The sequence below is a fragment of the Anas acuta genome, chromosome 2, assembly GCF_963932015.1.
Source record: "Anas acuta chromosome 2, bAnaAcu1.1, whole genome shotgun sequence".
Lineage (NCBI taxonomy): Eukaryota > Metazoa > Chordata > Aves > Anseriformes > Anatidae > Anas > Anas acuta.
In genome coordinates this window covers 157051717-157079367 of record NC_088980.1, presented here as the reverse complement: position 1 = coordinate 157079367, position 27651 = coordinate 157051717, and the positions used below count along the sequence as shown (strand labels likewise).

Below are 27651 nucleotides of genomic sequence, written 5' to 3'. Positions count from 1 at the left end.
ATGCCTCACAGCATACCCCTGAAGGAAAGTGCATCTCAGGCCTGACTCCTTGAGGAACAACCTCAGATGCAGACAAACACCAACAAGGAATTAGGGTATACTCTAGGGTGTATTTTGGAAGCACATGACTGAATTTATGTACCCCCAAGAATCCTGCAGTAAGTCGCAGCTGAACCTTGCCATTCTTGAGCCTTTAAGTCACTGTTTCTATTGTAGCAAATCCCATTAAAATAATTTTGTTAAATTCTCAGATTATCAAAGGTTGATTAAGAGCTGTTAAAAATCATACCATATATACCTCAAAATATAAAATAAATCCCAAATTGCTGCTCTATTAAACCAGTGTGAAATCTAATTCCATGACATGTGCACAACCCTTAGTGTGGTCATCCATATGTATTTATGATGGGCTGGAAAACCAGCTGGTGCCCACCTGTGTTGTTGGTGATGACATCCTTGAGAGGGGAGGTCCAGTGGGCCTTTACAACCCCACCCAATGGTCTCTTGAGCAAAGCGTTAGTAGTAGGTAAAGCGGAAAGAGCGTTGGGTTGAAAAAAGAAAGACAACAAATGTCAGGATGGGATGCAGACAGGTTTTATTGAGGGGAAAAAAAATGAAAGGAAGGAGCAACAATACAAGAGCCAGGGTTTGAGGTGCTATTAGAGTGACCACCAGCTGCTCTCCCTCATCTACAGCACATTTCCGAAGAGCACTGAGAACATCCTGTCCTATTGAGGAGAGTAGCAGACAGGGTGTCAATCCATGGTGGCATTTGGCTTATGAACCAGTCATAGCAGCAGAGAGTAGCGGCCGTAGGTGGTGGTGCTATGGAAAGGAGAAAAAAGAAGAAAGAAGGAGGTATGTTGGCCATGATTCCTGACAGCAAGGGCTGGCCCCTTCCTTCCTTGCTTGCTTTGTTGTGCCATGGAAGGATGAACCGCAACTGGTGAGCCCGTGTGCCATGAGCGGCACAGAGGAGCATCCTCAGCCTGAGAGCTGTCTGGCACGGTGTTGGAGGCTGCTGTCAGGGGTGTTGGCGTGGGTCCTTAGCAGGGGTAGCAGGCTCTTCTGCCAGAGAAGCAGCCCAGGCCTCCAAAGCCATAGCCCCCAAAGCCATAGCCTCCCAGGCCAAAGCCTCCGAAGCCACCTCCAGAGATGGGCACTCCCTGGGCGCTGAGGTTGCTGCCCACGGCAGCTGATGCGGAGGATCCAACGGCGGTGTTCTGGGGGAAGGAGCTGAGGATGGGTCCTGGCAGGGTGACCAGCACGGCAGGAGGCTGGATGACGACGCGGGAGTCCTCGCACTGCCTGACACAGGGCTCGTTGCAGCTGTTAGCCAGCGGGGTGGGTCCGCAGGGGTTGCAGAGGTTGTAGCAGGACATGTCTGTGTTGTGGAGGGTGCCTGGAAGAGAGGGTGTTGGGAAGGTGGAGGGTGTTGTGGGTATGTGGAGCTGTGGTGGGGGAGGCCAAGGCAAGAGGGAGGCCTGGGGCTGTGTGGAGCATGGGGGTGGGAAGCTGGAAGGGCTGCTGAGGCTGGGGGCACAGGGCGTATGGAAAGAGAGGCCTGGTGGGGTGGGCGAAGGAGGGAATCAGGGTTCAGGCTCACCTTGTTGTTCGCAGAGGAGAAGGCTTCAGGAGGAGTGTGTGAGGATGCGAGGAGCAGAGCCGGCTTTTATGCTGGTCCTTGAGTGCCCACGGGGCAAGAGAGCCTTTGCGCATGACAGCATTTGGCTTGACCTGCTCTTACATGTCAAAGCTTGGAAAGTAATGAGGTGGGGTGTGTTTTTGATCCTGCAACACTCAATTTTCACGTCCTCCTCTTGAGGACATCTATTTGGCAACAGTTGCACCTTTCACGTGAAAGTAATTATTAGAGGCCAAAGGATTGCTCTTGAAGGTGCACGTCAGGGCGGGCAGAAGACGTGACCCAAGCATAGGAGAGGAGCGGTGTTTTCAGTGAGGTCATGGTGCTGCTCTCATGTGGTGTGGTTGCGGCTTCATTGTCAAGAGGGGCTTCCTGCATACAGTGGGCATGAGGTGCAGCCACTTCCTATTACGACAAGGTTACCCATCTAATTGACCAAAGGAAGGCAGTAGATGCAATTTCTTTGGATTTCAGCAAACCTTTTGATACTGTTTCTCACAACATCCTCCGGGACACAATGTCTGGCATGTAGGTATACAAATACATAAAACAGTTGGTGGACTGTTGGCTGACTGGTCAAGTTCAAAGGGTTGTAGTAATTGGGGTTATATGAGGCCTGCAGCCAGTCAGTAGTGGGGTTCACCAGGTCTTCATTTTGGACCCGGTTCTCTTTGATGTTTCTGTAAATCATCTGGATATAAGACTCAAATGGATACTAAGTAAGTTTGCTGATGATAGGAAATAAGGAGTTGCTGTTGTCTCCCTCAATGTTGTCGAGAGAGATCCTGATAGACCACAGGGCTGTGCAACCACCAATCCCATGAAGCTTAAGAAGACTAAGTGTCATTTTTGGCACTTGGTACAGGGCACCCTGGCGATACGTACAGAATGGGAGATGAGAGAGCTGGAGAGGTGCCCTGTGGAAAGGGATCTGGGGCTTCTAGTTGACAGCAACATGAGTCAACCGTGTGCCCTTGTAGCCAAAACAGCAAACCATGTCCTGGGATACATCAAACACAGCACTGCTGGCTGGTCAAGGAACGTGACTGTCTGGCAGTTGACATGGGTCTTGTTCTTGTTGACACGGGTATTTAGGAGGGATAGAATACTTCCTCAGCTCAGGTAGAAACCAAAAATTTTGCATCCATGAATACTGATAGAGCTCCCTCACGTCTCTGTGAGGCCATTTTCAATTAATTGTTGAATATCACAGGAATTGTGAGTGGTTCCTGAGGACTAGAAGTGACTGATACCACTCCTTACTAAACACAAGGCACTTTTTGGTCAGACAGTAAACATTTGAGACAATACATATTTGAACTTCTAATTTTTTCATTCCAAAGGAATCACTAGATTTGGAATGGACAACTCATCAGGAGGAAAATAGGAGGAAATGAAAAGGTAGAGTTGCGGGAAGAACAGCACACCCCACCTCATTACTTGCCAGGCTTTTGTATACAAGAGCGGCTCTTGCAAAATGCTGTTGTGCGCAAAGGCTCTCTTGCCCCCAGGCACTCAAGGACCAGCATAAAAGCCAGCCCTGCTCCTCGCACCCTCACACACTTCACCTGACGCCTTCTCCCCTGCGAACAACAAGGTGAGCCTGAACCCCACTCCCAACCTTCGCCCGCCCCATCCGACCCATCTCTCCACACGCCCTCTGCCCCCAGCCTCAGCAACCTTTCCACCTCCCCAAAGCCATGCTCCCCACACACACAGGCCTCCCCACTCCCTTGGCCTCCCCCACCACCGCTCCACACACACCTAACACCCTCCGCCTTCCCAACACCCTCTCTTCCAGGCACCCTCCACAACACAGACATGTCCTGCTACGACATCTGCCGCCCCTGCGGACCCACCCCGCTGGCTAACAGCTGCAACGAGCCCTGTGTCAGGCAGTGCGAGGATTCCCGCGTCGTCATCCAGCCTCCTGCCGTGCTGGTCACCCTGCCAGGACCCATCCTCAGCTCCTTCCCCCAGAACACCGCCGTTGGATCCTCCGCATCAGCTGCCGTGGGCAGCAACCTCAGCGCCCAGGGAGTGCCCATCTCTGGAGGCGGCTTCGGAGGCTTTGGCCTTGGAGGCTATGGCTTTGGGGGCTATGGCTTGGGAGGCCTGGGCTGCTTCTCTGGCAGAAGAGCCTGCTACCCCTGCTAAGGACCCAGGCCAACACCCCTGACAGCAGCCTCCAACACCGTGCCAGACAGCTCTCAGGCTGAGGATGCTCCTCTGTGCCGCTCATGGCACACGGGCTCACCAGCCGTAGCTCATTCCATGGCACAAGAAAGCCAGCAAGGAAGGAAGGGGCCAGCCCTTGCTGTCAGGAAACATGGCCAACATACCTCCTTCTTTCTTCCTCTTTCTCCTTTCCATAGCACCACCACCTACGGCCGCTACTCTCTGCTGCAATGCCTTGCTCACTAGCACAATCCCTCCAGAAACCTTCTGGGGCTGCTCCTACCATGGAGTAGGGAGACCTTGGGGCTCTGGGAAAATCTGCTCTACGCAAGGGACATAGGCTGGTGGTCGCCCTCCAGGCACCTCAGAATGTGCACCTTGACGCTCGCTCTGTTTCATGTTTTCCTCAATAAAGTCAATCTGCATCCCATATTCTCAGATGCCTCCTCTTGCTTTCTTCTCCCAACGCTCTTCCAGCTTCACCCAACAAGAAGAACAAAAAGCAGGGCTCAAGTGGCCATCAGGGCCCAAGCCTGTTGGTGTTTAAGAAGTGTTTGGACAGCGCTCTTACATAGCTCCTTCTCACTGCCATGGAAAGACATGATGGGCCACTCAGTAGATAAGGAATTGCCTGCATGGTCACATCTCAAGAGTTGCGCTCAACAGCTCGGTGCCCAGGTGGGGACCAGGGAGGAGTGGTGTCCCTCTGGGGTCTCTATTGAGGCCAGTATTATTTAACAGAATTGTCCCTCATACAGACACCACAGGTATGGTGCGAGACTCCTCATGGATCGTGTTTGCACCTTTGTGCCGTCCTTGACCAACTGGGTCATCAGCTCCACAACCATGGCTATTTCTGTCAAGGCACAATCCAGAGAAGCACAGAAATGGGTTGTTGTGGTTTCACCCAGCTGGGCAGCTGAGTTTCAGGACTGATGTAACATTAGTTAATCATGAATCATAGCTGAGTTGGGGAAAAATATACTTCACCACATTTTTCTCTGGCCACTGTATTTATAAGTTAACGTGATTGTCATGTAGTCAAACAGTTTTTCGACTCTGATGTGATACATCATTTTCCCATGAATTATTTCAATAGGCACATGTTTTAAGGAGGTACCCGCCTTTTTTTTTGGTCATGGATTTGCCGGTCAAGGAAGGGTCACATTAAGGTCTATTGTGATTCAAAATAGACCTCATAAGCCGCTGCCACACTTATGTCAAGCATAGGAGAAGAGTGGACTCCCACAACATACTAAGTCTGTTCTGACCACGTGAAGTTGGGTTCTCAATATCTCCAAGGATGAGGACCCAAAAACTAATCCTCTGTTGTGGTGGTTTTACTCAGGTGGGCAGCCGAGCTCCACCACAACTGTTTTCTCACTCCCTCTCCTCAAAGGGAAAGGGGGCGAAAATATGATTAAAAACCGCTTAAATATTGAGATAAGGGCAGGGAGATCACTCAACAATTACCATCACGGCCTCTCCATGTGCCGCAGGGGAAGTTCAGTTAAATGCTCTCACAGTGGTACCAACAACATTGCTTTTTCACAGAATCACAGAATATTAGAGATTGGAAGGGACCTTGAAAGATCATTTAGTCCAATCCCCCTACCTGAGCAGGAAAACCTAAATCATGTCACACAGGAACACGTCCAGGTGGGTTTTGAAAAGTCTCCAGAGAAGGAGACTCCACAACCCCCCTGGGCAGCCTCTTCCAGTGTTGTCACCCTCACTGTAAAAAATTGTTGTCTCATATTTAAGCGGAACCTCCTTGGTTCCAGCTTACACCCATTGCCCCTTGTCCTATCACTGGGTGTCACCGAGAAGAGCTTGGCTCCACTCACCTGACCTTGAACACTTCCATAGCTTCTGTGGGCAACCCCTTCCAGTGTCTCACCACCCTCACAGTAAATTATGTCTTCCTAATAGCTAATCTAAATCTGTCCTCCTTTTTGAAAAACGTTACATTTTGTGCTATCACTACAGGTAAAAAGCTCTTTTCCATCTTTCTTATAGACTTCCTTTAATACTTAAAGGCCACAATGAGATCTCCCCAAAGCCCTCTTCTGTGGGAACACAATTCTCTCCATTTTTAAGAGGTGTTTTAGCCTTCTCATCACTTTTGTGTCCCTCCTCTGAACCTGCTACAATAGGTCCATGTCTTTAACTTTTGGTTAGCCCAGAAGAGGCTAGGCAGTTGGACTGGATGACCTTTGAAGGTCCCTTCCACCCGAACTATCCTATCCAATCCCACTCCAGGCTCAGCAAAGACAGAGAAATGGCCTCACCCCATGACACTCAACCCCCCCAAGAGACCACAAAGGCCATCACTCATTGGGCTGCCATTCCTGTGGCTCAAATTTCTCCTTGGGCAATGCCACCAGCCTCAGCCCAGCAACCACAGCCTACCCTCAGCAGAACTGGGCACTCACAGCCCCAGCAGGCAGCTAAAAACCAGAGCCTGCCAGTCATAGGGCACCTGGCAGCCCCAGCACCTGCAGAAGCTTCTGGAAGCTTCCAGAAAGTGCCCGCCAGGACCCCACAATCAACACCTCCCCATAAAATAAGGACATAATCTTCACCAAACTGCCCGCCAAACAACTGCTAAAGCCATGCAAGGTGCCCATGTCACCACCCCCTTGCCATGGAGTCCTCAGCTGACCAAGCAGAGGGTCTTTGTTCCACCATCCACCCCGCCGTGTGGTTCCCATTCTGCCAACACGGGAATCCTCAGGCCTTGGTCACTTCTTGCTACGGGGTCACCAAATGATCTGTTTTGGGGGGATGCCCAGGTGACCATCAGGCCACCAACCTGACTCCTGCAAGGTCCCTGGGCCACCTGTGTAGGGGACCCCAAGTGTGAGAAACAAAGCGGTGTTTTTGCAGCAGAATGTGGTTTTGGAGTGAAAAATTCCACTAACCTTTCATATTCAAGAGTGACCGGGCAGCATAGCAGTGGGGAGTACGTTAAGAAGATAAGGGGAAGGACCCACAGTCCCAAAATAAGGAGGATAGCTAAGAAAGACAGGATGAGCAGTACGAAATCGGTAAAAACAAAAAATATGGGCCCTCTAGTCATGAGAGAAGAAGGCACTTTCCCTTGTGCCACCTTCCCATGTTGGGTACTCAAACACTGATCTTTAAATACTACCACCTCCCTCCTCCTCCAGTTGCCCATCACCGTTGCCGTTCACTTTTTCTTCTCATTTCTTTTTTTTTTATTATTATTTTTATTTATTTTTTATTTTCAGTTTTTGCTCTCTGTAATTCCTGCCGTGCAGGAAGGCTCCTGCAAAACAGGTGAGCTCTGGGGTGAGACTCGCAGTCTCCGGGGCTATTGGCAGCACTGAAATACTCATCAAAAGCAAATTTAGAGAACCTCTCCGCGGCAGCTGGAGTCCAGAGCGCTGGAGAGTTCGGCACACAGCTGCAGTCGGCCTCATTTCAAAGACGAAGCTTTTGCTGGGAACAAAGGCCTTCCCCGAAATCAAAACCAAGCATCACCTGCCTCGGAGCCAGGCAAAGCGAGGAGGAATGGGCTTGGATCTGCTTGGCGTTTTCATGCCGTGATTTAGTACAGATAGCTCATCTCCCCTGGAGACGTGCCTCGTTGGCCTTGAGGGGTTTGTTTCAGTTCATCTTCCACTTATCTCTATTCAATACAAGGAAAAAAAAAAAATATATATATATATATAAACCTTATTACCTGCTCTTACGAGAGAGTTGTTCTCCTTGGAGTTCTGCCAGCTCGACGTCAACCCTTGGACTGGAACGGGTGCCGATCTCGTCTCTCCGCAGCCCTGCGACATGCCTGAGCAGCCAGGCCCAGCGGGATGTCTGCCTCATGCTTCAGAGGCCGTCTGAGCCCAAACTTGCTCCAGAGCTGCTCGTTTCGGGCACAGTCAGCTCAGACGGGTTCAGGGAGCGCTTGGGAGGAGGCTCACAGCCACGTTGTCCTCCACCCAGATCCCCCACCTCCTGGCAGCATGGATGGACCGGCGCATGCTTCCCTCCCATCCGCCCTCGTGCCAGCAGCCCCCAGGGGAGCCAGAGGCGAGGTCGCCTTGGCTTTTCCCTGCCCAGCCTGGATATTTGCTGTACCTCATCCTTAGGAGACCCCAAGCCGGGCAGGCAGCAGGAGAAACCTGCCGGAGCAGGTCCACCTTCACCCTCCTGAGCTACAGGTGGAGCGGGTGGCACCTCTCCCAGTGTCTGACTCGCGTTGTGACTCTCAGCTGGCCCAAAACTCATCGCAGAGTGGCCACAGCCTGCGGCCACGCGGGGTCTTTCCCTCGTCTCCCTCGGGAGGACCGGACTCGGCAGGGCCAAAGGCGAAGCGGTGGCGAGGGCATTAGCGCACCAGCAGCCGCTCCCCACAAGCCAGGAGCCAGATTTATACCTTTTATTTATACCCAAGGCCAGAAAGGCTTCATTTGAATTGCGATTGGTTCGTATTTCATATGCAGAGAAACCTCCCATCATTAGCAAGAGCAAGGACGGGGGGTGGGGGGTTGGGTTTGGGGCAAGCCGTGGCCGTTGTTCCTTGAATCATCGCTTCGAGCTGGCTCCCACCCCGGGGTGGGCAGCATCTGGGCGGCTCGGCTCCGTCTTCCCCACTTCCCTGGGTGGAACGGGGAGGGCAGAGAAGGGCTGGAGCCGAAACCAGACCAGTTGGAGAGAAATAGGTCACCCACGAGGAAGCTTCGTTGCCGAAATGAGGCAGCAGGCAAAGGCAGTGGCTCTCCAGCTGCTGCTGGATCTGACGAAGCCACCCAAGCTTTCCCCTGGCTGCTGCGAGGTCTCCGGGTTGTGCCACCCTGGAGACCTCTCCGCTTGAGCTACGGGGTCTTCTCCACATTTCCATACTCAACAAATCTTGCTGGATTGTACCAAAAGCCCAGGTTTCAGAAGCAAGAGAGCCTGCCCCATCCCATGCGGCCAGTGCACGTTTACACCTCTCCCTGTGATCTTCCCTTTCCTTGCCCTAACATCGCTTCCAGCGCTGCCAATGCCCAAATCCAGCGCCGCGGTCGCCCAGCAAGGCGGCGAGGCGGCGGGCGGCTCAGCGGTCCAGGCGCCGGACTGCAGCTCCAGCTGCACGTGGCAATGCCTTGGCAGGAACAGGAGTTACCCGTGATTAACTCTCCGAAGGCCTCGGGGTACGGCAGGAAGCCGTTCTCCACCCACAGGCACCTGGAGAGCCTTCCCTGGCCTTTTTTTTTTTTGCATTTCCCTGGCTCGGCGAATTTTACCGCAAGCCACCGGCTGCGGCGAGCTGGAAGCGTGGATGCAGCTGGATGTGGGGCGGCTGCGATTCATCCCCCTGCCTTGGGCTGGGGCAGGTGGAGGGGGGGGCCGCGCAGAAAACACCGGGATGAGGTTTCTTCTTGGCGTCTGCTGGAGGATGAAAGAGGTTTGCAGGGCAAACGAGGCAGCTTCAGCCCTCTGTGCCTCTTCACGGGCTCCAGGTGTAAAATCAGCCGGCATGTTTCGTGGGGGAAAGAGCAGCGGGGCTGGAGTGGCTCCCAGGAGGGGGATGTTGGAGTTGGGAAAGCCCTGGGAGGGCTGGGGGCTGCTCTGAGCAAGGCGAGGGGCTAATCCCCAAATGTCCCACTCTGTGAAGGCTCAGGGACAAGCAGTGGGGCCCCTTTTCCCCATAAATGCCTGCCTGTGGAGCCACCAGACCCCCAGTAGAAAGAAAGAGGGAGAAAAGGAGTAAAAAGCTGAGATATTTTACTGCTCCTCCATAAGGGGACCACGTCTTTGGAAGAGAAGTGGGAAATCCTGCCCGGGTGTCCCTTAGTCCCGTTCTTCAACGTCCCATTCTTCGCTTAGCAGAAATCCCAAAGGACGAGCCAGCTTGGAGGGGCTTTAAAACCTTCCCCCGCCCACCAGAAAGCCCTGCTGGGTTTTAATCTCCGCTTCAGTGCATTAAAGGTGCTCGTTAAAATCCTTTTTTAAGAGCTGGGCGAGCCCTTGCTTTGGGGAGGAGGGGACGGAGGCTGCGCACCCCTTTCCCCTGCACCGCTGCCTGGTGGAAAGCCCAGGAGGAGGAATTGGGGTGCTGCTCGTGCCCCCCCCATAATGATGCTCCCACCGGATCCCAACCTTCTGGCGAGGGGGGCTTTGCCCAGCACCCCCAGCTGGGGTTCCAGCTCCAAGCTGGGGCCACCCCCCGGGTGCAATCTGAGCGCTGAGAGCTTCAGGGCAAGCAGAGGAGCAGATTTGGGGCTCTTTCCTAGGGTTCTAGAGGTGAAACCTGCAGGGGGGGCTGAGGTTCCCCTAAAACCTTCAGCTTGAGTTACCCCAAAACCTTCAGGTGCCTTTGGGAGGGGGGTCAGGGCACCCCGCGTTGGCTTGGGGGTCCCTTGGGCGGTGCCCCTGGGGAGCGCGCACACGCGTGCGGGCGCGCACACGCGTGCGAATGCGGGTGTGTATGAGGGCGTGCACACGCGTGTGCACGCGTGTGAGCTGCCACGCGCGTGTGCGCGCTCACGCCCGTGCGAGTGCCGCTCCGCGGGAGCGTGCCCGCGCGTAAAGTGCGCATTTACGCATTTGCGCTCCCGTGCGCAAAGCTCTCCAGCAAGCAAGGAGCCGCGACGCCGGTCCCCAACCTGTCCCCTCTTGCACAGCCGAGTGTCACCGATGCCACCACCACCCCCCCTCCCCGCCCCCCCCCCCCTCACCCCGCCTCGGTGCCCGCCCCCGCTGCTTGGACTCCATTTCCCGAGGAGCCGAGCGGTGGCGCCCGGTGACGGCCAAGGAAGCGCGGCTGGGCTGAGCCGAGCCGTGCCCGAGGCAGGTGGGGAGCCCTATAACAGGGGGGGGGGGAATCCCCCGAAGTGGGGGTACCCGGGGTTGGGGAGCTCTCCGCCTTCCACACCCCCCCCACCCCCGCGCCCAGGGTGGGCTTGGGGAATGGGGGTGCCGGGGGTGGGGTGGTGATGGGGGCCGCCCCCAACACTGGGTGGGGTGGGATCGTCTGAAATAGGGAGGGGGCACAGGTGGGGGACCCCCCCGCCAAGTTTTTTTTTTTGGGGGGGGAGCAGAGGGCACGCCCCTCTAGGGGGTCGAGGGGGGGAGACCCCTGTCTGTGGTGGTGCCAGAGGAGTGGGGGCACCCCTGGGGTTGGGGGGGGAGCAGGGAGGGGAAAGACCCTAAGGGGGGAGCAGGGCCTGAGCCCCCTACAAAGAATGGGGGAGTTCCTGGGGGGTGGGCTGTATGGGATTTGGGGTGCTGGGGGGGCCGTGGGGAGGGGCAACGGTAGAATTGGGGGGTGCAGGGTGGGTGTTGGGGGGGTTTGGGGTGCAGCTCTGGGATTTGGGGCGCACAGGGAGGTGTGGGTGTGCAGCCCTGGGATTTGGGGTGCGGTGGGGGGGTCGCATCCCCATGTTTTAGGGTGCAAGGTGGGGGGGGGGGGGGCCGCAGCTGTTTCCGGGAAGCCGTGCCATCCCGGTGCCGCGTGGCACCGTGTGGCCGTGTCCCGTGGCCACCTGCACGCGAGCCCGCGGGCCGCCACCCCGTTCCCATTAATTAACGACTGCAGCTGACGAGTTTTTGCCCCCCCCGGGAGCGTCACCGCCAGGCACACCGCTTTCGTTTTCCTTTCTGCCTCTTCTGGCTGCAGCAGCTCGAAGGCAAAAGAAAGAAGCCCACCAGCTGCACCGGTGCCAGGGTCAGGACCACCACGGTGGCCCCAAATAGAACCCCATAAGGTGGCCCTGCCTTAGCTCCCCCCCTTTCCCTCTCCTTCCCCCCCCCGTGGCACAGGGCTGTGGCCATGACGGAGGCGGCGGGGCCGAAGTCCAAGCGCATCCTGGTGACGGGTGGCACCGGTTTGGTGGGCAGAGCCATCCAGAAGGTGGTGGCAGATGGAGAGGGGCGGCCGGACGAGGAGTGGCTCTTCGTGTCCTCCAAGGACGCCGACCTAACGTGAGTCTCGGTGACCCCCCCCACCCCACCGTGCTCCTTTTTGTCCCAAACCCCGCGATTTCGTCCCGCCAGGAGCGCCGCGGAGACCAAAGCCCTCTTCGAGAAGCACAAACCCACCCACGTCGTCCACCTGGCGGCCATGGTCGGGGGCCTCTTCAAAAACATCCGCTGCAACCTGGATTTCTGGGTGAGCACGCAGCGTTGGGGTCCTGCAGCACCCTGCCCACCCCAAGACCCAGTTTGCTCCGCCCTGGAGCCGAAATATCTGCTCTGGTTTTAATCTGCACCCTGTAGGGTGCAGGGTTTTGGGGTCCCCCCTCCAGCTCCACCCGCTGAGGATGCCGAATTTCTCTCTCTCTCTGTCCCCAGAGGAGAAACGTCCACATCAACGACAACGTCCTGCACTCGGCCTACGAGTGCGGGGTGCAGAAGGTGGTCTCCTGCCTCTCCACCTGCATCTTCCCGGACAAAACGACGTACCCCATCGACGAGACCATGGTGAGGGTCTCCGTCCCCCTCCCCACGTGGGGATAGAGCCAGGTCCTGGCACGGTTTTGCCAATCCCCACCCTTTTTATCCAGCCCATCCGTGGGTAAAACCTCTCCGTGGAGTATTTTTGGCTTCTCTGAGGTGTGCAGCGGGGTCAAAACCCACCCCAGCTCCCCACATCCAAAATTGCACGGAGTTTCTGACCCCACACGGCTCCCATGGGGCGAGGCAGGAGGTGGCTGCTGAATTCCCACCGGGTTTTCTCTGCTCTCCTGTCCCCAGATCCACAACGGGCCACCCCACAGCTCCAACTTCGGCTACTCCTACGCCAAGAGGATGATCGACGTCCAGAATAGGTGCGGGGCCACAGGAGACCCACCCTGGTGCCGGAGGGCTGTGAGCATCCTATAAAATATCGGGGCAGGGGAAACCTCCAGGGCTGCCTAATGGGGCCGGGGAGACACCTGAGCTGGGCGACCAGAGCTGCCAGGGGGATTTTAGGGGGATTTGCCTCGCTAGCCCTGGGAAAACCCCAAGGATTGCTTTATGGGATGGCACCACGAGCCCCCTCACCCCACATTCTCCCCCCAAAAGGGGTTATTTCGAGCAGCACGGCTGCCGCTTCACCGCCGTCATCCCCACCAACATCTTCGGGCCCCACGACAACTTCAACATCGAGGACGGCCACGTGCTGCCGGGGCTCATCCACAAGGTGTACCTGGCCAAACGTGAGCGTTTTGGGGCATTTTGGGGGGTTGTTTTTTTATATTTTTTGGGAGGTATGGTACCGATGGATGCTCTCTCTGTTCTCCTGCAGAATCGGGCTCTGCTTTGACCGTTTGGGGCACAGGGAAGCCCCGGAGGCAGTTTATTTACTCTCTGGTAGGTGTGGGGCTTGGATTTCAACCCAGGCTGAGCCCTCCTGGGGGGGTCCTGGGGCTGGGGGATCAGCCACCCCAATAAAAACCCAAAAACTCAACTCTTCTCATCAGGATCTGGCCCGGCTCTTCCTTTGGGTGCTGCGGGAATACGAGGAGGTGGAGCCCATCATCTTGTCAGGTGAGAAGGAAAGGGGAAAAAAAATAATAAAAATAAAAATAATAATAATTAAAAAAAAAGCCTCAGTTTTCCCCGTTCTCCCCAGTGGGCGAAGAGGATGAGGTCTCCATCAAGGAGGCGGCGGATGCCATCGTGGAGGCCATGGACTTCAAAGGAGAGCTCATCGTATCCTTTAGGGCAAGGCTGGGGGAGCAAATAGGGGGCACCCCAAATCCCACCAGGGACTGTGGGGTCGCAGCAGAGCCCCCCCAAATCCCACCAGGGATTGTGGGGTCGCAGCGGAGACCCCCCAAAACACAGACACCAGGGCAAAACCGTGCCCGGCGCATCCCCAGTTGGGATGGAGGGGGGCACAGAGCGCAACCTCACCCCGCTAGCCTCCAAATTTTCCCCCTTTTTATTTTTTTTCCCCCTTAACCCCCCCAAGTTTGACACCACCAAGGCGGACGGGCAGTTCAAGAAGACAGCCAGCAACGCCAAGCTCCGGCGCTACCTCCCCGGCTTCCAGTTCACCCCCTTTAAACAAGGTGAGGAAAAAAAAAAATGGGGCGCACGCAGCCCCATTCAGGGTAAGGGTACGGCCACCCCATTGCGCCCCCATCCCCAAAATCCTCTCTCCTCTCCATCCCCAGCCGTGCAGGAGACGTGCGCCTGGTTCAACGCCAACTACGCCAGCGCGAGGAAGTGAGGGAGCGGCGCTCTCGGCATCCTCTTCCACTCAGGGTTGTCCCCTGCTGGGGCAGGGGACGGGGTTTTTTGGGGGGGTGACGGTGACATTTCCAAAGCCAGAGGGGGACCAGGGTGCTGGTTAGGCTTGAGGGTGAGCGGGGAAGAGTGGAAAAAATTAATCAAAAAGTAGCATTTTAGGTAGAAAAAGACGAAGGAAAGGACCTCGTGCTCGGGTAGGGGGACCCCAAAAGTGCTGGCGGACCCCAAATGGGGCAGTAGCAGCCACCCGTTGGCTGTGTTCCTCCCCCAGGGCAGAGCTGGAAGCTGCTGCTAATTAGCTGCTGCTAATTACACGTAATTAGGCTGTAATAAAGCTGATGGGGGCTGTTCCTGCAGCACAGGTGCATGGGGTAAGCACAACGGGGTGGGGACAGCCCCATAGCTCCCAGCGACTCTTATGGGGGAAAGGAACCAAAATAGGGAAAATAAATAGCTATAAATAAACCTGGCATTTATTAAAATACGTACAAATAGCATAAAAATGGGGGGATGAGGAGTATCCACCCCACGGGGCTCAAGGGGGAACCCAGCAGTCCCATACCCACACCAAAGGGGCACCCATAGGGTGCTGAGCACAGCTCCGTGTTCTCCACCTGCCAAAATGAGCCAAAACTGGGTTAAAAAGCCCCACTTTTTGGGGGTCAGAGGCGTGGGGACCCATCCATGTGGACGTGGCACAAATCCTGCCCGGGGACAGCTCTCTTCCGACACCGCTGCCCGGCCCTGGTGAGCCCCCGGCACGGGGTCCGTGGGGTCAGCGAGGACCTGGGGATGGGGGAAAAAAAAAAACCATCAGCACCACGGCCCCAAAAACGCTCCCAGCCATTTAGGGTGGTGACACCAATCCCCCCAAAGCCCCCCCGGAGTCCGAGGTGTCCCCTTGCAGGCGGTACTCACGCGTTGCTGCTGGCCAGGGACTGGCTCGGGTTGTAGGGTTTGGGTTCCCGGCGCTGCCCAGCTCCAAAACCTGGCTCCAAAATCACCTGGCCGAGGGACGAAAAGGTTTATTAGGACACAGAGATGATCCCCGGTGACCCGCTTGTGCTGCAGATGTCCCTTTATCCCCCATATCCCACAATTTTTTCCATATTTCCCATATCCCACAGCTACCCCATATGGGCTTACCCCATACGGGCTCCTCCTGGGGATGGGGTGCCCAGGCGAAGGGACCAAGCTCAGCCCCTTTTTTTCGGGGACCAGCGACGTCCTCCCTGCTGCGTGGGGGTCCCCGACCATCACCGGGGGCTGCTCCAGGAACGAGGGCTCTGCAAGAGGCATTGGGGGTGGTGGTGGGCTCCCAGCGGTGTCCCGGGGTTATGGGGTCACCATGGGGTGGCACAAGTACCCCGTGGGCACCGTGGGGCTTTTAGGGCCCCCCCCAGCCCTCACCTTGCAGGTAGCTCATCTCCATCCTGGCCAGCTCCTCCTGCAACAATCCCAGTTTGCAGTCCCTGGGAAGGAAAAGGGGGGGAAAACCTTGAGCTCCGTCACCTCCCCGCCCCGTTCCTTGACCCCACTCACCATGGGGGGGTCCCTTCTCCAACCACCCACCGGGACGAGGCGCCCGAGGTCACGGGAAGCCCACCAAGACGCCCTCGGGTACCCACAGCCCACCCCCCCAACAGGACCTCTGCTCCTTCAGCTGAATCCGAGGAGCACCCAAGGGTGCTGTGCCCCTCTCCCCCCACCCCATACCTTTCTGGGGTGGAGGTGAGGTGACGGCGAGGCTCAGCCCGGTGGGATATCCGCCGAGCAAATCGGAGGGCAGCCGCCAGCACCCAGTGCCCTGCAGGAAAATGAGGGTGGGAGAGGGCCGAGCACCCCCAGCCCATCCCCAAATGGGCTGCAGCACCCCAGAGTGGCTCGACCCCGCTGCGTCCTCAACCCACGTCCCCAAATCCGACCCCAAAACCCATCCCCACCTGCCACAGCCAGGGCCAGGAGAGCGGCGAGGGCCGGGAAACCGATGGGCTCGGCGCCGCGGAGCTCGCCGAGGGCGCTGGAGAGGACGAGGAGGAGGAGGAGGGCGCGGGGTGGCGCGGGCACCTGGAGGAAGGCCAGCAGCAGGGCCAGCAGCAGGAAATAGGAACCGTGCAGGACGCAGGTGGGGACGGCCCCGGGGCTCAACCCTGAGGGATTTGGAGCAGATCCCAGCGTCAGCGCCCAAAAGGAGGCGCCCAAAAGGAGGCGCCCAAAAGGAGGCGCCCAAAAGGAGGCGCCCAAAAGGAGGCGCCCGGCACCTCTCCACCCCTCGCCCCGCTCACCGAGGCGAGCGAGGGCGGCGTGGAAGCTCTCCAGGTGGCTCTCCAGTCCCTTCTGCACCTTCCTCACGCCCTCGGCGGCCGCCAGCACCAGCCCCAGGCTCCGGTTGAGGCGTTGCAGCGTCCCCGCCACCTCCTCGAAGGAGCGCGCCGCGCGGCTCCGCTGGGCCAGCAGCGAGGCCAGGTCGCTCTCTGCGCACCGAGGGTGGGGTGAGCCATCCAAAAAGATAACGAGGGCACCCCAAAGGGATTAAAAACCAGGGATTTGGGGTCGCCAAGCTCAAACCTAGATGTGCGGAGACGTCCTGAGCTCTTTCCTGCAGGCGGCGGAGGTCGGCCAGGATGGCTCGCTGCCCGTCCCGCAGCCCCTGGTCCTGCGTATCCAACCTCCTGCTGATGTCCCCTGGGCGAGAAAAGCCACCTCAATCCACACGGGGTGCAAACGGGGACGTGTCACCACCCACCCGGCGGCCACCGACTCTTACCCACGCTGCGTGCCATGCCCTCCACGAGCCGGGCCACCCGGCGCCGCGCGCCGTCGAGGAGCTGCTCCTCCAGCGCCCGGTGCCGCAACCCGCGGCGGATGGCAACCTCCATCCTGCCCTGCTCGCCCGCGAGCCGCTCCTGCTGCTCCTCCAGCACCTTCTGCCCGCTCAGCGCCCGCCGCAGCCCCTCGGCCATCCTCTCCCGGAGCTCCTCGTGCCTCTCCTGCGCACGGGGAGGACACAAAAGGGGTGAGGCAGCGACCCCACGGCCACCCACCCCGTATCCGACCCCGCTGCGCACCTTGAGGGTCCGCGCGGCGTGGAGCTGGTCGGAGGCGGCGGTGGCCAAGGCGGCCACGGCGTGCTCGGCGCGGCGCCGAAATTCCAGCTGCCGGGCGGCGTAGCAGACGGCGCGGGCACGGTTGGAGATGATTTGGTAGGCGCTCCAGGTGTCGGGGTCCATGGGGGCCGTGCAGCTCGCCAGCGGCTGGGGACGGCACCACAAGGGCACTGGCATCACCCCCAACCCCTTTTTCATCCCCAAAAGGAGCCCCCCGGAGCCAAATCCCCCTCCAAAAACGCTCGGTTGAGGGAGAGGGGATGCCACGAGGAGCAGCGTGGGCTCCAGGAGCCACCCCAAGCACCATTTATTTTTTTTTAGGAGGGGAAATTTCAGCAGTGCGCAACGATGGAGAGGTGAGGAGCACAAATATGGCATCACAAGGAATGGGATAAAGACTTTTTTACCCCAAAATGAGGACAAGAAGGCAGGCAGAGCAGGCTGGGAGCTGCTCAGGCTGTTTGCTGCGGGGTTGGGCGCCGCTATAGGGTTTTAAAGGGGTTGTTGGGGGGGGGAATTGGGGCTCGCCGCCCCCTTACCATCTCCGGGGTGCAGGGGTAGGTGCGGCGGCCCTCGGCGCTGGCCTGGCAGTTGAACAGGGCCACCCCCAGCTTGGCCACCTCGTCCTCGCTCAGGTCGGCGCAGGACGAGCGGAGCCGTGCCACGACCTGGTGGCGGGGACACCGGTGTCACCGGGACACCGGTGTCACCGGGACCTGGCACCCATGGGTGCTCCCGGTGCGCCCCGGGGTGGTTTTTAGGGTGGCAATCAAGAAGCAAAGCCAATGATAACCCCAGCGTTTCGCCTTCACCCTAAAAGTGCCACGGGGGGGGGCAGCACTTTTCCCTAAAGCACCCTAGGGTGGCTCCCCAAAGTGGGGGGACCCCCTGTGCCCCCCCCATTTCCCACCCAAGGGGACCCCCGTGGCCACACCTGGCGGTGGCAGGCGTCCAGGGGGGACAGCTCCCACTGCGCCCCCTCGGCTTGGAAGCGCTCGTCGCCCGTCGCCATCTCGAAGGGGACGTGGGGGGGGCTCGGTGGTCCCGGGGGAGGGCTCGGTGGGGGTCCTGGGGGGGTCCCTTCCTGGGGAGGGGTGCCGAAACCCAGCCAGCCCAGCAGCCCCCCCCCAAAAGCGGGGGCGCAGAGGAGGAGCAGAGCCCAGCAGCAACGGGGGGGCAGCATGGTGGGGGGGGGTCCTGCAGCATAAAAAATAAAGGGGGGGCACCCAAAAAGCTAGGGCAGCCCCCTCCCCAAATCCTGGGGAGGGCGGGCAACTGGGGCCCCCTCCCCAACGAGGGGACCCCCTCCCCGATGACGCCTCCCCCAGGGGTCCCTGCCCCTACAGCAGGGCATGGGGACATGAGGGCCCCCTCCCCAAGAAGGGGGCCCCCTCCCCAAGAAGGGGGCCCCCTCCCCAAGAAGGGGGCCCCCTCCCCAAGAAGGGGGCCCCCTCCCCAAGAAGGGGGCCCCCTCCCCAAGAAGGGGGCCCCCTCCCCAAGAAGGGGGCCCCCTCCCCAAGAAGGGGGCCCCCTCCCCAAGAAGGGGGCCCCCTCCCCAAGAAGGGGGCCCCCTCCCCAAGAAGGGGGCCCCCTCCCCAAGAAGGGGGCCCCCTCCCCAAGAAGGGGGCCCCCCCAGCACCCCATAAGCTTATAGGGCAGGGTTAGGGACTCCCCCACCCATAGGGTTGGGGTCAGCCCCTCCCCACATCCCCACCACCCCCCCGGGGAGGGGGGTCCCCAATTTTGCGCCCCCCTCCACGTGGCGCACCCGCAGCTGCGCACACCCCAGGGCCCCCCCCACCTCCAAGTCCCGCCTCTTACGGCCCCATCCACCAATCAGAGGGGGGGGGAGGGGGGAGATTGACCAATGGGGAGGCGGGGGAGGGGTCGGGGGGGGTGTCCACGGAGTGGGGGGGGGGGCCGGGATGGAGGCGCCGGAGCTGCGGGTGGGCTTCGTGGGCGCAGGGCGCATGGCGGGGGGCATGGCCAGGGGGCTGCTGAGGGCAGGTAGGGGGCTGGGGACACGGGGGGGGGGCACGGGGGGGGCTTGGGGACAACGTTGTCACCTCCCCCGGGGTGGCCCGGAAATGTGGGGGGGGGTGGGGAGGGCGATTTTTGGGGGCGTGGGGAGCGCGGGGATGTGGGGGCGCGGGGATTGGGGGCGCAGGGATTGGGGGCGCAGAGACATGGGGACATTGGGACATTGGGACGTGGGGACATTGGGATGTGGGGGTGTGGGGACATTAGGGTTTGGGGACGTTGGGACCCGGGGACCTTGGGACATGAGGATCTGGGGACATGGGGACCCTGGGATGTGGGGACATTGGGATTTAGGGACGTGGGGGTGTGGGGACCTAGGGATATGGGGGACATTGGGGTATGGGGACGTTGGAACCTAGGGACGTGGGGACCTGGGGACATTGGGATGTGGGGGTATGGGGACATGGGGACATAGGGGTGTGGGGACATTGGAACCTAGGGACATGGGGACGTGGGGACTAGGGACGTGGGGACATGGGATGTGGGGGTGTGGGGACATTAGGGTTTGGGGACGTTGGGACCCGGGGACCTTCAGACATGAGGACCTGGGGACGTGGGGACCCTGGGATGTGGGGACATTGGGATTTAGGGACATGGGGGTGTGGGGACCTAGGGATGTGGGGGACATTGGGGTGTGGGGACCTGGGGACACGGGGACATTGGGATGTGGGGTCCTGGGGACATTGGGACATGGGGACCCTGGGATGTGGGATCGTGGGGACATTGGGATGTGGGGGACATTGGGGCATGGGGACGTTGGAACCTAGGGACGTGGGGACATTGGGATGTGGGGGTGTGGGGACATTGGGACTTAGGAACGTGGGGACATTGGGACATGGGGACATTGGGATGTGGGGGTATGGAGACATTAGGGTTTGGGGACGTTGGGACCCGGGGACCTTCGGACATGAGGACCTGGGGACGTGGGGACCCTGGGATGTGGGGACATTGGGATTTAGGGACATGGGAGTGTGGGGACCTAGGGATGTGGGGGACATTGGGGCGTGGGGGCTTGGGGACATGGGGACATTGGGATGTGGGGTCCTGGGGACATTGGGACATGGGGACCCTGGGATGTGGGATCGTGGGGACATTGGGATGTGGGGGACATTGGGGCATGGGGACGTTGGAACCTAGGGACGTGGGGACATTGGGATGTGGGGGTGTGGGGACATTGGGACTTAGGAACGTGGGGACATTGGGACATGGGGACATTGGGATGTGGGGGTGTGGGGACATTAGGGTTTGGGGACGTTGGGACCCGGGGACCTTCGGACATGAGGACCTGGGGACGTGGGGACCCTGGGATGTGGGGACATTGGGACTTAGGGACATGGGGACGTGGGGACCTAGGGATGTGGGGGACATGGGGGTGTGGGGACATGGGGACCTTGGAACGTAGGGACCCTGGGACATGGGGACCTTGGGATGTGGGGTCCTGGGGACATTGGGACATGGGGACCTAGGGATGTGGGGGACATTGGGGCATGGGGATGTTGGAACCTAGGGATGTGGGGACCTGGGGACATTGGGATGTGGGGACGTGGGGACCTAGGTACATGGGGACATAAGGGTGTGGGGACATTGGGACATGAGGACCTGGGGATGTGGGGACATTGGGATTTAGGGACATGGGGGTGTGGGGACCTAGGGATGTGGGGGACATTGGGGCGTGGGGGTTTGGGGACATGGGGACTTGGGGATGTGGGGACATTGGGACATGGGGACCCTGGGATGTGGGATCGTGGGGACATTGGGACATGGGGGACATTGGGGCATGGGGACGTTGGAACCTAGGGACGTGGGGACCTGGGGAAATTGGGATGTGGGGGTATGGGGACATGGGGACGTAGGGGTGTGGGGACATTGGGATGTGGGGACATTGGGATTTGGGGTCATGGGGACATGGGGACTTAGGGACATTGGGATATTGGGACATGGGTAGGGACGTTGGGATTTGGGGTCATGGGGACATGGAGACTTAGGGACATGGGAACATTGGGATACGGGGATGCACGGACCTAGGGGTGTGGGGGACATTGGGACACGGGGAGTTGGGGACACTGGGATCTGAGGATATGGGGACATGGGGACCTAGGGAGGTGAGGGCATGGGGACCTCGGGACATCAGAATATGAGGATATGGGGACCTAGGGACATGGGGACATGAGGACCTAGGGCTGTCCCCACTGCTGTGGGGCCACCCCAAATCCCCGTGTCCCCAAAAAGGGAAGGTGCCAGCCAGCAGCATCCTGGCCAGCGCCCCCTCGGATAGGAACCTGGACGCCTGGCGGGTGAGTGGGGCCACGGGGGCGCATTGGGGTCACGGTTTTAGGGCGCCCTTTCCCCCTTTTCAAGGTTTTGTCTCATCCTTGCAGGGATCGGGGTGAAATTAGGGGGTGGGTGGGGGGTCCCCAAATGGGGATGGGAGGATGGGGGGGATGCTGCGGGGTTTTGGGGCTGCTGTGACGCTGGGCTTTGTAGGATTTGGGCTGTAGGACCACGCACTGCAACCTGGAGGTGCTGCAGGAGAGCACCCTGGTCTTCCTGGCCACCAAACCCCATATCCTGCCGGGGGTCCTGCAGGAGATCCGGCCCGCGGTGGGACCCCACCACCTCATCGTCTCCCTGGCGGCCGGCGTCAGCCTCCAGAAGCTGCAGAGGGTGAGGGCACCCCAAATGCCCCTTCCTCCTCCTCCTCCTCCTCCTCCTCTTTTCCTTTTTCCTCCTCTTTTTCCCCTCCTTTTTTCCCCTCCTTTTTTTTTTCTTTTCTCCGGTTTCCTCCCCCAGCCGTTTTCCTCCTCCTTTTTCCTCCTCCCTTTTTTCTCTATTTTTTTTCTTTCTTTTCTCCTCCTTCTTTTCCCTCCTCCTCCCCTTTTTCCTCCCTTTTTCCTCCCTTTTTCCTCCCCTTTTTCCTCCCCTTTTTCCTCCCCTTTTTCCTCCCCTTTTTCCTCCCCTTTTTCCTCCCCTTTTTCCTCCCCTTTTTTTTCCTCCCCTTTTTTTTCCTCCCCTTTTTTTTCCTCCCCTTTTTTTTCCTCCCCTTTTTTTTCCTCCCCTTTTTTTTCCTCCCCTTTTTTTTCCTCCCCTTTTTTTTCCTCCCCTTTTTTTTCCTCCCCTTTTTTTTCCTCCCCTTTTTTTTCCTCCCCTTTTTTTTCCTCCCCTTTTTTTTCCTCCCCTTTTTTTTCCTCCCCTTTTTCCTCCCCTTTTTCCTCCCCTTTTTTTTCCTCCCCTTTTTTTTCCTCCCCTTTTTTTTCCTCCCCTTTTTCTTCCTCCCCTTTTTCTTCCTCCCCTTTTTTTTCCTCCCCTTTTTCCTCCCCTTTTTCCTCCCCTTTTCCCCCCTTTTTCCCCCTTTTTTCCCTTTTCCCCCCTCCTCCCTTTTCCCTTTTCCCCTCTCCTTCCCCCTCTTTCCCCCCTTTCCCCCCGTTCCCCCTTTCCTCCGTTTCCCCTTTTCCCCCTCCTCCCTGTTTCCCCTTTTCCCCTTTTTCCCTCTTTTCCCCTTTCCCCCTCCTCCCTTTTTCCCCTTTCCCCCTCCTCCCTTTTTCCCCTTTTCCCCCTCCTCCCTTTTTCCCTTTTATTCCCCCTTTCCCCCTTTTCCCCATTTTCCCCTCCTCCTTTTTTTCCCTTTTCCCCCCTCCTCCTTTTCCCCCCCTCCTCCCTTTTTCCCCTTTTCCCTTTTCCCCTCCCCTTTCCCCCTTTTTCCCTCCCCTTCCCCTCCCTCCCCCCACCTTCCACCCATCCCCACTCCCCCCATCCCCACCCCACCACCTCCCCCTCCACCCCCACGGCCAACACCCAACATCTCCAAACCCCCCAAAAAAAAACCCTAAACCCAAACCCCCCCAAAAAAAAAACCCTAAACCCATCTCACCCCCAGCTCCTCCCCGCCGGCACCAAGGTTTTGCGGCTCATGCCCAACCTCCCGTGCGTGGTGCAAGCGGGGGCCCATGGTGTTCGCCCGGGGTAACGGGGCCAGCGACGAGGACGCCGCCCTCCTCCAAAACCTCCTCAATTCCTGCGGGCTCTGCGAGGAGGTGCCCGAATCCTACATCAACACCCACACCGCCTCAGCGGCAGCGGGGTCGCCTACGTAAGCGCCGCGCACCCCAAAAGCGCACGGCGGTGCCGGAGACCCCCCAAAAGCGCACGGAGACCCCGCTTCTCTTATCTTTGGGGTCCCTTTTTCTTCTTTTTTGCTCCCCTTTGCCGCTTTGCCTTCCCCAGGTCTACCTCTTTGCCGAAGCCTTGGCCGAGGGGGCCGTGAAAATGGGGATGCCGGGGGGGCTTGGCCAGTAGGATCGCGGCCCAAACGCTGCTGGTGAGTCGGGGTCAGCGTTTTGGGGTCTCTCCACATCCCTTTTCTCCCTGTGGTGCCCCGATTCTGCGGCACCTTCGAGGCTTGGTGCGAGTTTTTTAATGTCATCGGCTCCTCCCAGAGCCAAAATTTTGGGGCAGCGAGGAATGAAAGTGGGAATGGGGTTGGAACGGGGCTGGGAATGGGGCTGAGAGGGACGCGAGCGGTCCCCACGCGGCATCGGGTGCCACGAGGCCAGGAGGGGAGAATCAGGGCCGGGTTTCACCCCCGGGATAAACGCGCATCGCCAACGGGGTGGCAAATCGGAGGAGGAGCTGCCTTGCCTCCTGCCTCAGTTTCCCATTTTGGGATCAAAGCCGTGGCGGGGAGGCTTCAGCACCTCCTCTCCCCAAAAAAAAACGGGGAAAACGGGAGGACGCCCGCGCGCCCCTGGAGCGAAACGGAGGTTGGGAGGTGGGAACGACCCCTTTTTTTGCTCCGTGCCCCCCCAGGGGGCGGCGAAAATGCTGCTGGAGAGCGGGGAGCACCCGGCCAAGCTGCGGGGGGACGTTTGCACGCCCGGGGGCACCACCATCCACGGCTTGCACCAGCTGGAGAAGGGCGCCCTGCGCGCCACCGTCATGAACGCCGTGGAGGCTGCCACCCAACGAGCCCGCGACGTGGGAGAGGATTAAAGGGGGACAGGAGCCTCCGTCCACTCCCCTTTGTGCCAGGGACCAGAGGTGCTGCTGCTTTTCTCCTCCAGCCGGGGTGACCAAAACCCTACGGGGGGAACTCGAACCCTTGGGGGGAACCTCGATGGAGACGGGAGGCGCGCACGTGGCTGTAGGGCCGGGACGCAATAAATTCGGGTGGCACGGAGGAAGGCTTGGCTTTTTCTGGTCTTTTTGGGCCTTTTTTTTCCATGGGGAGGTGGCAGCAGTGGGGTTCGTGCCACTCCGGGGCAGGATTTTTGGAGATCTTGTGGCATTTCGGCACCTGCGTGGCACAGAAATGCTGCCCGTGGTGGCACCAAGCTGGATGCGTGCCGGGGTGGCTGCTGGTGCTAAAACAAGGATGGGGACGTGGTTTTTGGGGGATGAATCATAAAATCACCAAATATTTCAAGTTACGACCCCACGAGGGCTCATCAAGTCCCAACTGGCTGCGCCAAGGAGCACCCAAAAACCAGACCCTGCGTCTGAGGGCGTTTTGGGGTGGGAATAACGCAAAAACGCAAAATCCCCGCTTGTTATCGAGGTCCTTGAAGCCGAGCATCCAGCTGGAGGAGAAAACGGGCTTTAAAGGCCACTTTATGAATTCTTGGACTCAGTTTATGGGATTGTATTTGGAAACAGGGCTCGGAAGGAAAGGCTGACCCCAGCTTGGAGCGTTTTGGGGACAGACGCAGCGTTTTGGGCACCGAGCTGCCCGTGCTCGGGAGCACCAGCTCCGAGGGACCATTTACAAAAGACAACCTCCAAGCGGGGAATAAAAATCCATTTAATCTCCAGAAACTCTGAAATCATGAGACAAAGACCCGACAAATAAAACCACCCATCCCGCCTGCTGACACGGGGCACGTCAGCTCGATTTTTATTTTTTACCCCTTTTTTTTCCAACAATTCGGCTAAGTAGGCTAAAATTTTATCAAAATCAGGTCGAGAAACGAGCGGCTTAATTCACATCCGATGCCTCCAATATTTCATGACAGCTCCGGGAGCTGTTCCTGATCACATCTCACACGAGACACAGGGCAAAACGAGAGCCTGGACCCCAAAATTTGGTTTTAGGAGGGCGTTGGGATGATGGCACCTGTGGTCCTGGTGCTAGCGACCCTCACCAGGGGATCTGCAGCTGTCCCCGTGTCCCCGTCCCAATCCAGTGCATGACAAAAGTTGTCCTAAAGCAGCCCCAAATCTCCCCGGTTTCGCGGGAAAGCGTTTTGGGAGCGGGAAGGGCGTCGCCATCCCCTTTACCTCCACGGTCCCGGCTCCTCGTGGGTCTCTCCGTCACCCCATCTCCCCGTGGGGGCAGCACGGACGCCGCCCACCCCGTCCCCATGGAATCTGCGACCAAAAATAAAAATCCCAAAACCATTAGCCCTAAAATGTGACTCTCCCCCCTTCAGCCACGGGAACCCACGGGCGTCTTGAGCCTCCTGAACCCCGACTGAAGCCCGTGATGGAGGGGAGCTGGGACAAACGGGGTGTCCCCAACCCCACGGGTGTCCCCGGGGCGGCGAGGCGGGCGGTAGGCGAAGGGATCCCGGCCCTAAGGATCGGGGCTGCCGGCGCGGTGAAGCCGCTGGGCCGTGCTGATGAGGGAACGGAGCTGCACCAGCTTCAGCGGCCCCACTTGCCGCGGGTCCTGGCCCTCCAACCAGCGCAACGCCGTCTCCAACCCTCTGATGGCTTCCCGAGCCGTGGGGAGCAAAGGGGGACCCCCTTCCCCAAGCCCACCAGCCCCGATGTCCCCTCCACCAGCCCCATCTCCGGCAATTTCTTCTTCCTCTTCCTCCTCCTCCTCCACCCTACAGCCTCCGGAGCTTTCCTCCTCGCCGTCCTCGTCCCCGTCGTCCTCCCCGACACCCGGGGCCGCGTCGTCCAAGTGCAGCCAGTCGGCCACCTCCTCGGGAGCCAAGCACTTGTAGGCCAAGGCGGCCAAGTGGGTCAGGTCGCTGAAGACTTTGCCGTCCCCTCCGCCGTCCCCAGCCGCCTTCCTCCCCTTCCACCCCATCTCCGCGCTCTTCCTCGCCGGGCTGGGGCTCGAAGGCGGCGCGCAACCCCAGCAGCCAACACTTCTCGATGGCGCCGGGGGGGATGAGGTCCCAAGAGAGGCCGGCCAAGTAGAGCATGTCCTTGAGGAGAAAGGACCTCACGAAATCCACGGGGCCACCACCACCACCGCACGAGACGGCCAAACGAAGCAACTCCCGCTTGTAGAGTTGCTTGAAGGCCGCCACCACCCCTTGCTCCAACGGGGCCGGGATTCGGCCACCCCCTCCGGCCGAGCCGCCCCCTCCTCCAGCCGGGTTCTTGGAGAGGAATAGGGCACGGATGGAGCCGTCGGGGGTCTGCAGCTGGGGGAGCTCCTCGTGGCCGCCCCCGTTGAGCGGTGGCGGGGAGCTGAGCAACAACACCGCCTTCTGCTGCAAGCAGCTCCGCCTCAGGTACCGCTTGACGCCCGGCACGAAATCCTCGAAAAACCAAGCCCGGAGAAGAGCCGGTCCCAACCTGGCTTCGGGACCGTAGCGATAACAAGCGGGGAATTTGTCCTGGTTGTGGTGGCGGAGGCTGGGAGGTCGGCGGAGGCCTCCAACCACCAAAGGCTTCAATTTATGGGCGCCGGTCAAGTTGGCGGCCAGCAGGACGGTGACGCGGTGGCGAGGAGCCGGGCGTTGATGGGGGAGCAGCTTCCAGTAGAGCCCGGTGACGTTGGCGTTGTAGATCTGCTCGTCCCCGTAACCCCCAGTATCGGCAACTGGTGATAACGGGAACGAAGACGGTGGCGTTTTGGGGGGAACGGTGGGTGCCGGCTCGTTCTCGCCGTAGATGCGTTGGCTGGAGATGCCGTGGCGCTTCTGCCACCGCCAAAACCAACCGTGGCTGGCTTTGAAGGTGCACTCGGGGCCGTAAATCTGCCGGGCGAAGGCTTCGGCTTGAGCTTGGATGAGAGGACCGGAGAGAGGGACTCCGTGACCCCGTAGGGCGAGGAACCACGCGTAGACGGCTCGGTCGATCTCTTCTTCGTTGGCCAACCTCATCTTCTTGCGTTGGGTGCCCACCTCCCCCCCCAGCTGCTCCAGGAACCACCTCAGTTTCCCTTCGTCCTTCAACCAGCCCCGTAACGTCCCCCCCGGCACCCCGAAAGCCCGGCACACCGCCGCCTGCCTCTCGCCCTTCTTCACCCTCTCGATGGCTCGCAGCTTGTCCTTGATGGAGTACGCCCGCCTCAGCGCCATCTTCACCGACACCCCCCCCTTTACCTCCTCCTCCTCCCTCTTTTTTCCACCCCCCCTTCTTCCCCCCGCCATCACCACCCCCCCAGCCTCCTTCTTCGGCCCCTTCTCTCCCCCCCGAGCCCCCCTCGTTTCCCTTTTAACGCTTTTAAAGCCTTTAAATCCCCCTCCCCTCCTCTGCCCCCCCCCCGGGCTCGCAGCCGCCCCCGCCGCCATGGGGGCGCGTTATAAGCGGGGG

The 27651-nt window shown here is 59.2% G+C and overlaps 5 protein-coding genes across 7 annotated transcripts; 3 read left to right on the top strand and 2 right to left on the bottom strand.

Annotated features, from left to right (window-relative positions):
- Positions 1-3466: 3466 nt before the first annotated feature.
- LOC137851878 (feather beta keratin-like) lies at positions 3467-3991 on the top strand. The gene has a single exon (XM_068672975.1). It carries the CDS (start codon positions 3467-3469, stop codon positions 3800-3802), a length of 336 nt encoding a protein of 111 aa, XP_068529076.1. The 3' UTR covers positions 3803-3991.
- Positions 3992-10512: 6521 nt separating this feature from the next.
- Positions 10513-14479, top strand: GFUS (GDP-L-fucose synthase). 3 transcript variants are annotated; one of them, XM_068672801.1, is made up of 11 exons: positions 10513-10628; positions 11597-11758; positions 11831-11945; positions 12128-12256; positions 12530-12603; positions 12842-12975; positions 13065-13129; positions 13240-13306; positions 13392-13471; positions 13734-13833; positions 13939-14479. In XM_068672801.1, the coding sequence occupies exons 2-11, from the start codon at positions 11607-11609 to the stop codon at positions 13992-13994; spliced, it is 972 nt and encodes a 323-aa protein (XP_068528902.1). In that variant the 5' UTR covers positions 10513-10628; positions 11597-11606; the 3' UTR covers positions 13995-14479. The 3 variants fall into 3 exon arrangements, 2 of the variants coding, with proteins under 2 accessions (XP_068528902.1, XP_068528903.1); XM_068672802.1 differs by having other exon boundaries at positions 10525-10624; XR_011093285.1 differs by lacking the exons at positions 10513-10628; positions 13939-14479 and having other exon boundaries at positions 12530-12643.
- On the bottom strand, positions 14466-18515 carry LOC137851565 (protein brambleberry-like). Its single transcript, XM_068672800.1, has 12 exons — positions 18056-18515; positions 17661-17789; positions 17083-17268; positions 16782-17004; positions 16583-16699; positions 16300-16488; positions 15958-16164; positions 15731-15821; positions 15425-15486; positions 15161-15300; positions 14933-15018; positions 14466-14800 (listed from the first exon to the last, which is right to left on the bottom strand). The coding sequence occupies exons 1-12, from the start codon at positions 18302-18304 to the stop codon at positions 14677-14679; spliced, it is 1803 nt and encodes a 600-aa protein (XP_068528901.1). The 5' UTR covers positions 18305-18515; the 3' UTR covers positions 14466-14676.
- Positions 18516-18998: 483 nt separating this feature from the next.
- PYCR3 (pyrroline-5-carboxylate reductase 3) lies at positions 18999-24334 on the top strand. Its single transcript, XM_068672799.1, is given in 9 exon segments — positions 18999-19128; positions 21391-21455; positions 21646-21825; positions 23036-23104; positions 23106-23220; positions 23223-23248; positions 23383-23436; positions 23438-23476; positions 23965-24334. Coding segments are annotated over 9 exon segments (813 nt in total). The 5' UTR covers positions 18999-19046; the 3' UTR covers positions 24148-24334.
- Positions 24335-24939: 605 nt separating this feature from the next.
- On the bottom strand, positions 24940-27492 carry TIGD5 (tigger transposable element derived 5). The gene is given in 2 exon segments (XM_068672798.1): positions 24940-26170; positions 26172-27492. Coding segments are annotated over 2 exon segments (1761 nt in total). The 5' UTR covers positions 27489-27492; the 3' UTR covers positions 24940-25726.
- Positions 27493-27651: the final 159 nt, after the last annotated feature.

Coding starts and splice junctions, on each gene's coding strand:
- LOC137851878 (XM_068672975.1), top strand. CDS start 3,467: ATGTCCTGCTACGACATCTGCCGCCCCTGCGGACCCACCCCGCTGGCT.
- GFUS (XM_068672801.1), top strand. CDS start 11,607: ATGACGGAGGCGGCGGGGCCGAAGTCCAAGCGCATCCTGGTGACGGGT. Junction 11,759..11,830: donor TCCAAGGACGCCGACCTAAC/GTGAGTCTCGGT, acceptor TCGTCCCGCCAG/GAGCGCCGCGGAGACCAAAG. Junction 11,946..12,127: donor GCTGCAACCTGGATTTCTGG/GTGAGCACGCAG, acceptor CTCTGTCCCCAG/AGGAGAAACGTCCACATCAA.
- LOC137851565 (XM_068672800.1), bottom strand. CDS start 18,304: ATGCTGCCCCCCCGTTGCTGCTGGGCTCTGCTCCTCCTCTGCGCCCCC. Junction 17,269..17,660: donor ACCCCTGCACCCCGGAGATG/GTAAGGGGGCGG, acceptor TGCCGTCCCCAG/CCGCTGGCGAGCTGCACGGC. Junction 15,301..15,424: donor GGAGATGAGCTACCTGCAAG/GTGAGGGCTGGG, acceptor TGCCTCTTGCAG/AGCCCTCGTTCCTGGAGCAG.